The sequence below is a fragment of the Pterocles gutturalis genome, unplaced genomic scaffold, assembly GCF_000699245.1.
Source record: "Pterocles gutturalis isolate BGI_N339 unplaced genomic scaffold, ASM69924v1 scaffold24027, whole genome shotgun sequence".
Lineage (NCBI taxonomy): Eukaryota > Metazoa > Chordata > Aves > Pterocliformes > Pteroclidae > Pterocles > Pterocles gutturalis.
The window spans coordinates 1-9389 of NW_010113582.1; the positions used below are offsets into that span (position 1 = coordinate 1).

At 44.2% G+C, this 9389-nt stretch overlaps 1 protein-coding gene across 1 annotated transcript; it reads right to left on the minus strand.

Moving 5' to 3' along the window:
• Positions 1 to 4338: 4338 nt before the first annotated feature.
• On the minus strand, positions 4339 to 9184 carry GCM2 (glial cells missing homolog 2 (Drosophila)). The gene is made up of 5 exons (XM_010074563.1): positions 9140 to 9184; positions 7586 to 7838; positions 7087 to 7199; positions 5468 to 5593; positions 4339 to 5237 (listed from the first exon to the last, which is right to left on the minus strand). Exons 1-5 carry the CDS (start codon positions 9179 to 9181, stop codon positions 4356 to 4358), a joined length of 1416 nt encoding a protein of 471 aa, XP_010072865.1. The 5' UTR covers positions 9182 to 9184; the 3' UTR covers positions 4339 to 4355.
• Positions 9185 to 9389: the final 205 nt, after the last annotated feature.

Below are 9389 nucleotides of genomic sequence, written 5' to 3' on the forward strand. Positions count from 1 at the left end.
TGTGGTGGTGTAAGTGCTGTTGACAGATTAATTACTTCTGTCTCAAGTCAACTGTGTGGAACGTGGGGCCATGGGAACCGGTGCTCTGGAATCCAAAGGATTCGACCACTCACACATCGTTTACTGTAATGAAAAGTACAAGAAAACAACGTTCTATTTTTCTGAAACAGAATATGCCGGTTTCCTTTATCAAAGTAAAAACATCAGAGGTGCCTCCCAGGTGAAGTGGAGTTCAGAGGTGATGCTTGGGTGTGAGAAGGGAGGTGGTACCGTCACCCACTCGGGCATAACAGGCAGAACTCAGGCAGGGGTTCAACAGGAGCTGATCACACGCAGCACAGCCTTTAGCCACACGTTCACCTGTCGGCATGCGTTAGAACACTATTGCACCTATACGTTGTGTGCATTGAAGTACCTCTCCACCGTCAGTGGAGACCGTGTAGCAGTTGCCCTGTGATGTCCCCTCCCTGCCCTCATGTCCTTTCCCTCTCTTCAGCTTTGCCCTTCAGCCCACGGCTGCCAGGACAAGCACTGCGCCCCCGTCACTTAACACTTCATTTTGTCGTACAGACACCAGAGAGGTGCTGCGCTGTGCTCTTGCTGTGAACCAGGAAACTGAAGGGAAGGCGGCAGGCTGGAACAAAGAGCCGCAGTGCTGTCTGTGAGCCTTGTGAAAGGACCTCCAAGAACATCCTCCTGCACCTGCTTCCCTGCTCGTTTTACACAACACCACGATGCAGACCTGCTCCTAATTTTCTGTTGAAAGAACCCTCTTTGGCTGCGGTCCTTAAAGGTCTCCATGCTTTGCTCAAATGCCAGCCTAAGAACCCGAAACTGGCTTCTTCTGAATGCCATCACAAGTGCCAGCATGCATGTTGAAGCTAATAGGGGGTTGTGTAAACTTCATGTGGTTTCTGTTGGTTTGAATGAGTTTGATCCAAATGAGCGATGTTTCTGTGTGATAATTATTTGTACCTGTATCATCCCACTAATCCTTGCGTTGCGTATAGACTCTTGCAAGCCCATGTTGAAATGCACTCTCTCTTTTGCACAATCCCAACCGTAGCGCTACATGAACAGTAACAGGTTCAGCCTCACTTTGCTTGTAAGCGAGAGGCAGATAGTTATTTTACGCAGCTAGAGCACCTAAGGCAGTTATCCAGACACGGCACACCCCTGTACACTGGTCTCGTTACTTCTCAGGCGGAGAAGGGGTTTTAACAGGCCTGGATTAACTTTTCACCCTGTGTGTTGGGAGGAACTACTCCAGCATTAAACGTCCCCATTCTTCCCTTTTTATCTGCATGACTACTACTGATAAGGCTGGGAATTACATGAATTTTCCCAAGTGTGTAATCCATCTCTTCAGGCAGCCTCCCGTGTCTCTAGAAATGTGTTGTGCATCCTGCTAAATGGTCTCTCTCAAGAAGCGTGATCCACTTTTGTGAATGGGAGTAGCTCGGTTGTGTTGGATATCTTCCCCGAACAAGACACAAAGAAAAACCCCTAGGAATACAGAAAAAAATCCCAGAAAAGTCCCGGGGGAAAAAAAAAAAAAAAAAAAAAAAAAAAAAAAAAAAACCCAGGCTCAGAGATCATATTCTGCTCTGTTAACAGTCAGTGTCTATGGAGTAGCTCTGGCCTCCACCCACAGAACTTGGAGGAAAGCTTGCCTCTGCCTTTAAGGATGGTAGTCTGTACCCTCAACAAGGACAGAGCTGCTTCAGGCTCAGTAGTCACCAGTGAAGTTTCTGCGTGCCTTGTACATAACATTTGGTGTATTTGAAAAGCCCAGAGGTAACCTGCTTCCCAAAGAGGAGCAAGCACTGATCAGATAGCTCAGACTCCCACTGGGGGTCCCTGGCAGAGCCAGGCGGACCAGGCGGACACACGTGGCCATGGCACAGACCTGCGTGCCAGGCTCTGTCCTCCCGGCAGGAGGAGGTGGGACCACCAAGTGATGCCCACGTGTAGGTGCACCCGCCAGGTGCGTGACATACAGCTACGCCTGGCAGGTACACGGTTGAAAAACATCGTCAAGTGGCCTCTTGTCTCTAGGAAGCATGCGTTCAGCCCTTGAGCTTTTTAACTTTGCCATTAGCAGGCTGCTGGTTTGGTACAAAGGGCAGCCTCAGCGTGGGGACAGGTGGCACTTTCCCTCTGTAGGGCCCTTGTAGTCCATATGAAGCCGAAGCCACAGGTGGCAGAGGTTTGAAAGCACCTTTTTCCCCCCCTCCCTCTGTGACTTTGCCGTAACAACTGGAATTTGTTAGATGGAGACAGCCGCCGCGGTATAGGATGTGGGCTGGTGAGGCGCTCCTCTCGTGGTCAAGGCAGGGCCACAAACTGTGCTTGAAGGGGATGATTGATGGAAGAGAAGACCGAAGGGAGCGCATTGTTCTTCAGGATGCTGCTTTGCTTGAGAAATATGCTTTTAAAGTCAATTCTGCAGCCATGTAAACCAACAAGGAGGCTTTCAGTTGAAGCACACAGCGACAATGACAAGTTTTATACCAGTTACAGTACAAACCCCCCACAGCTTGGCTGAGTTTTTTAATACCCTTGAAGCTAGACTGCAGTTGTCTAACTCCTCTAAAGTCTATATAAAATGGAGCAACTCACAGCTTTAACATTTTTGTTGACTTTTGCATCTGCTGTGAATCTTTCCAGATTTTTTAGTCATTTTGTTTGGCCTTATTCCCCTCCAATATGTTTATTTTTCTTTTAAGCTTAGAATAAAAATTAAGATTTACAGCCTTCTACATACCTAATGCCTCACTATGATTTGGAGTACAGATGAGAAATCTCACTTCTGCAAACAGGCATAATGTTATATATTCCTAAACTCTAAAACTTTGCATCAGTCTTTCTGAGTGATAACTTGGGAGGGTTTGAGGTGGGTTTTTTTTTTTTCCTTTTTTTTAGTCTCACATACAGGCTATTTATTAAACTGATGTTGCTCACCTGAATTGCCTCTTGTCAGTAATTTAAAACACCTGGCAGAATAATTGCTGTAAGAGTTTAACAAGAGCCAAGTGAGGTATACAGCAAATACCTTAAAAGACAATGTAAATGTGCTGCAGATATAAATTAATTGAGTCTTTCTGTAAGTTCTAGCTTCACATGGCTTGAATTTTTAAAATGCTGAGCAATCCACTGCTGAAACAGAATTCTATTAGCTAAATTCCTGTGAGGCTCAATTTCATGAATCAAGCTGCATGCATTGTTTTCATAAAAATAAAAGAAGAAAGAAAATAAACTACACCAGAAATAATGATTTTAAGAACTTGGGTATTTGTAACACCATTCTTTGCAAGGAAGTTTTGTTTTACCAACTTGATGATAGCACTACAAAATTTTGTGTCTTGAAGGCAGCTAGGCAGCAGCTCATGATAGTATATAGGATGCTCTGGTTTTAACTGTGATTTCATGTTTATTGAAAGAGTACAGTAGCATGCTATTACTTAAAAAATAGCAAAAACATACATATAACAGATTTAAAAAAAAATTAGTGTGCAAAAAGTTAAAGATACTTGGTAACTTAAGAAGAAATTTTATAACCCTGACCTGTCCCTTGTGTCTCAATGATTTTCAGGACCATATGTGCAACCCTGACACCCACACGATGCCGGGCATGCTTGGTGGGGGTCACCTGAACCTTCTTGCCTCCAGGTCCAGTGTTGCAGGGGGTGGTAGGGCTATGCCTGGGCTTTCCCTGTGGCGTAGAAAGGCCAGACAGTCTGTACTCTTGATGCATGGGATCAAAAAGCAACATGAAGTTAGCGTGTAGATGTTCCATTTCTCATTTCAGAGGAGCATGTCTGGTCTTTCCCTTCATTAAATGGATCAAGGCAGGTGAGTGGACCCTTCAGGTGAATCATTCTGCAAATTGTTTTGCTTTCATTTATTTCTTTCAGTTGACTACAATCTATAGCCACTTCCCTTCATATTTTTTTCTATTACCCAGTGAGCATTTTATTTTTTACAGATGGAGCATTTTCTCTCAAAGCTGGAGGCATCTGGCAGGAGTTGTGGCTAGAAGCAGGTCGCACTCTGTCAGAGGAGGCTCTTGACTTCCAGAGGTGCTGTGCCTCCACGTTGCCTTCTCCCAGGCGTGCTGGGGCTCAGCTCCTTGTGCCATTTAGAGATCAGGTGGGGTTGGTTTGCAATATTGTGTGAAACACTTCACTCAGCACAGCTCCAGAAAGGCACTTTTGGGGGATAGGCTGTCGTGGTGTACCTCTTCTTCACCTCACCTCTCCTGAAATCCCAAACCACTGGGCTTAACATGCATATGGTCACCATGAGAATGTATTTTCCTCTCTGCATGTATTTGCCATTTAAGCAACATTTAGTCAATATTCAGCATTCTCAAACCTTAAGGTCTGTCCTTCCTGCTCAGCATAGCTGTTCCCCAGTGCTGGCCCATACCGATAGGTCTCCATGCTCTCGGCTGGTTCGGACTTTGTGGGGACCGGGTCATGCTGGTAGAGCAAAGCTGACTTTATCATCCCAAAGTCCTCCTGAATCTTCATCCCTGAATAGATAGTGCCAGAGACGTTTTCTGCCACGTGGGTGTAGCTCTGAAGATTTTTCATATCGCAGAGGTTGTCGCTGTATTTCAGCGCAGGCGGCTTGTAGGCTTGGTAGGACACCTTGGTGGTGGTTGTGATGACGGTTTGCAATGGTGGGGCAATGGGAGAGGGGCTGGGACCATACCTGCAGGGGTAGTCCCCACCGTAGTAAGGGTGGTTAGCGCTTGTTTGTATCTGTCCATAGTCGCTGCGGTCTCCGTTGCCAGTTTTCCCCCAAGCTGGTTTCAGTCCATAATGTCTGCCAGGGTTCTCAAAGCTCTTCTCGTGGGCAGTCACAGTGTTGTGGTGAGGTCCGTTCACACCGAGGGGGTCGGCGTCAATGGCAGGACTTGTCAGATCTTTGTAAAATGTTGGGTAAGGGCTGGAGCTTATAAAGGTGGGAACTCCAAACTCGTAGCTGCATGGCCTGGGCATGTAGATCCTTGGGTTGGGGCACTTTGGGTATGGTGATACGTGGTCCTCATGGAAGCTGGCTGAGTCATAAGACACTTTGTAGAGGTCAGCATTTTGCAGTGAAGGGTAAGACTGGTCTGGAATCGAAAAATTGGTGTCTGTGATGATACTGACCCTTTCCGGGCCATCCACGCAGGGCAGATCCTGTAGGTTATTGGCATAACCACCACTGTTGTGGTACCTTCCTGCCTGCGAAAGACAAGTAGATCTTTGAGATTTGGGAAATGATACTGTCTGCACACATGTACATGTCTCCACACTTGTGTTATTGCTCATTTCATCCCCAAATTAACAGATGCAGCGTGTTGTAAAGTTTTGTTTTGCCCTGGGATCCCCAGTACATGCTTATGACACCTTTTAAAATGGCTAAAAATCTTCATTGTTGACACCTTTTTAATTGACTGATGACTTTGACTTACCTCTGAGTTTAGAGGTCTCTTTTTCTGGGAATGGTGAGAAGAGGACATTTGCTTTTTAATTGCACTTCGTCTTGCTTCTGCCTCCAATTTACTCTCTGGCCTGGGGTGGTCATGGACTCCTTTAGCCTAAATTAGGATTAACAAAGAATTAGATGTGAACTGGAAGAGGGTAAGAGGAGAGAAAAATGCAATAAGTAGAATGAGAGGTAGTCACAGCATGGTCTCCGGTTTTGCAGAAGAGAAGCTAAACAACAAGGAGGGATTACATGTAAAAATAAATAAATAAAATAAATCACAATTTTCAGGTAGATAGAAGGAAAAAGTGAGGGAGAAGTCACTGAGGACTGCAGAGCTCATGAAGGAGCAAAGGTGTTACCCACGTTTGTGACATTAGGAATAGCTGATTAGAACCAAGCGGGGAAAAAAAAAAGATTATAAATTTAGTTTGGTTGGTTTGCTGCAGTCCAGGACCTCAGGTCTGCTTTACAAGAGCCACCACTAAAACAGTATAAATAGGCTTTAAATAGTTTTCATACCGGGAGATGTCAAATATATGCTCTGCTATTGAAATATCCTGTGGATATACAGATCTGTGTGTCCAAAGCTATGCTGATATGTGATGAAACAGTAGATTCTGCATGTCCTTACCCATTACATTTGCCTAAACAGACCTGCATATCATCCCTAATACGACATAGGAAACTTAAAATTGCTTTTAAAATGCTGTCCTCTCTCAAATAAAAATTAACTTCTAAGTGAGGGTTTATCAACTATTTTGATGGTAAAAATCTTCAGGTTTCACATGTCTGTAACAGAATACCTGAATAATAGTAATGATCATCATAATACAGGTGAGAATTTGAAAATGTGGCCGGCTTGCTTCAGTTTGCTGGCTGGAGAACAGAATTCACTGCAGTGTGGTCCAGGGAAAAAAAATAAAATCATCCAGCAGAGAATATAATCTCCTAGAACAGAAGCTTTTTGTGACATTTTTGTCCCAGTGTGGCTAAAAAAGAACAAATCAACATGAAATTTCAGATTTTAGCTTTTTAAATTTCATATTTTTCCTGGCAAGTTTTACAAGCCTTTTACAATTCAAAGGTTATTTTCACATGAAGTGGAATTTTCACATTTGAACTTGTGCAATTTAAGTGAGGCTTTCCTGCCCTTGTTTATTTAATAGAAAATAAATATTGCGTCCTTGGCGAGATGCAGTCATCAGACATGCCCGTGTGCAGAACAGCCTTTCTTATTCATATTTGTGTACTGTAATCAGGAGAATTTTAAACATCTATAATGACAGTATAGTTAAAATTGAATATAGTTAACCCTCAAGTGCTGCTTTGAAAAAGAGAGCCAAGTGTTATTGGTTTGTTTATTCTTGCCATGTTTGTACTACAGAGGAATTCAGTCCCGGGCTGGGAGTCCACTGTGCTCAGTGTTACACACGAAAAGAGAAGAAAAAATGGGAAGGGGAAAGAAATCTCTCTATATATACCTATAAATATGAATATATATGTAGAGAGAGAATACATAGAGAGATTTTATAGAGATATAATTTTAGTGTATAGATATAATTTTTATATATATGTGTGTACCTGTGTATGTGTGCTTTTTACCTGGAAAAATATTGCTTTGCCGTCAAGCCTCCAGAAGTTAGTGACCGGATAGCCACTGTGTCCTCGGCAAGGAATCAGCTCAAGGGCCGAGTTACAGTTTGGGCAGGTTTTCTCTGTGAATAGAGGTAAAGAAGCTGCTGAAGACACTGGTTAAAGGCGAGGATGTCATCTGAGAGTAAACAGAGCTCACAAGTAATAAAATCAGCCTTCGCCGAAATTCAGATTAAAATATGGTGCTCAAGGAAAAGCAACATAGGCTACCAAGCATAACCAAATGGTATGGACTGAAGTTGTATACTTAATATAAATGCTAATGAGCGAAAGGATTGTAGATACGTTTCCCCTTAAGTATTTACAGACAGACACGGAGGAAATTTGGAAGTAAATCTATTCATCACGTTTTGTGCAATCACTCTTTATTCTCCGTTCAAGAAAGTCAGGGCGATCCTAGAAAGGAAGCCCAGCTGAAAGCAGTGGGGTCCCTTGGGATGCCTCTCACTTTGCTGCTTCTGCCGAGCCTTGTCGCAGATGGCGGGGCGAAGCTGCAGGCGGGCTCCGCTGGGCAGAGCGCAGCTCCTGGCACACACCACCACCCCCAGGCAGGACTTCTTGAGGATCTGGCAGTTGTGGTTGTTGGTGTTGCGCATGGCCCAGCCGCTGAGGTGTCGCTGGGCGTTCTTCTCCTCGCTGGAGTAGATGAAGCGCACATAGCCATCAGGCCATTCCTGGAAGGCATCAAAGTGCTTGGGCTCCTGCGGGGTGGGAGAGCAAGGAGGAGAGCAAGAGAATATTAACAGGATGTTGCAACCGTTTTTTTTTGCCCTGTGATGGAATACATAAAGGGAAAAAAAGGGCTTATTCTATGACCACCCAAGCAGGAGAAAAAAAAAATCATTGAAATAATAGCTTATTCAGAAATCCTCTATAAGTGGGGAAAAGCAGTCTGAGCTTCCATGTCTCAAAATAAAGTCAGGATCCCTTCCTCTTGTGCATCATGATCCATAATAATATGGGCTGTGGTCACAGATGCCTCTTTGCAGTGAGGTTACCCAACTGTAAGAGATCAGCCTTGTTACCAGAACTTACCGACTGGTCTACCACCAACACTCCCACACAGGGCAGAAGCCACCCTGCTTATGTTTAATAGCTATTAAGTTTTCCTCACTGGGGTACTGTGCACCTGCAGGCTGGAAACTAGAAGTTTTAGCTGAGGAATGGTTTCTTAAAGTGCATCTAATATGAGCTGAATAAGGTTTCTGATAAAAATAGAAATAAAAAAATTGCCATTGCAAATAGACTTCCAATATATGCATAGCAGTTCAAAGAAATAACATTTCAATTTGGGATTTCACTGGCTTTCTGGAGTTCATTACTGAAATATAATTACCAGAACAATGAAAGAATGACTACAATTTTAAACTCCAAGTATTTACAGTGGAAGAATTCCTACAATGCTCATTTAACATATGCATGTACCAAATGGGAGCAAGCCAAGTGGATGCAGGTAAACTGCCAGCATTTATAGTGTTATACCATCCTGTAATTGCATGGGCTCTGGAAAATTAAATAAGCTCTAAGATGAAAAAGTTGTGAACTTACAATGCATTTGGAGCTCACAACTAGAAAGAAGTGGAGCACTCATTGACAATAACATGTCACATCAACAAAGCAATGAAATATTTTGATAGCTTGAATTATAGTAACAAAAAATAGCCCATCCAAGCTTCTTTTCAACATTTCTTTAAATGGGGAATGAGGGAGGAGGAAACTGGCCGTAGAATAGAGCTAAAGGCTATTTTAGGAGTCCATATACAGCTGGCCAGAGCTGTGTATCAAATCCATATTTTATTACAAGCAAATTTATAAGGACTACTGCAGCCTATCAAGACCCATGAAATTATTTTTGAAAATGTGCAGGAGAAGTAAACCCACCACAAATTGATGCTTCGCTCAGAGGGAAGGATTTTCCCCTGGCACCCCACCCTCGTGGTCCCCTGTTATAGCCAGACAGGGATTTTTCTATCGTGGCCCCCCACCCTGCCCTGCCTAGTACCTGCGGCAGCTTGGGATCGTTGATGTCCCAGGTAAGCTTCATGCTGGGGGCTGGTGGCAGGCAGCAACTCCCACATTTTTATGCAGTCGGGGGCGTCCCCGGGTGAAGGTGGGGAGACAGGAATCTCAGCCGGCCCTGCAGGCGGGGGCAGCGCTGCCCCTCCTGCACCTGGGTGGGCAGGGTCTGCTCTCCCTCTGCCCCCCAGAGCTCTGCTCAGTCGGGATGGAGTTCCCTGCAGTTTCAGAAAAGG

Coding starts and splice junctions, on each gene's coding strand:
- GCM2 (XM_010074563.1), bottom strand. CDS start 9,181: ATGAAGCTTACCTGGGACATCAACGATCCCAAGCTGCCGCAG. Junction 7,200..7,585: donor GGCTCGGCAGAAGCAGCAAA/GTGAGAGGCATC, acceptor CTCTATTCACAG/AGAAAACCTGCCCAAACTGT. Junction 5,238..5,467: donor AGAGACCTCTAAACTCAGAG/GTAAGTCAAAGT, acceptor TGTCTTTCGCAG/GCAGGAAGGTACCACAACAG.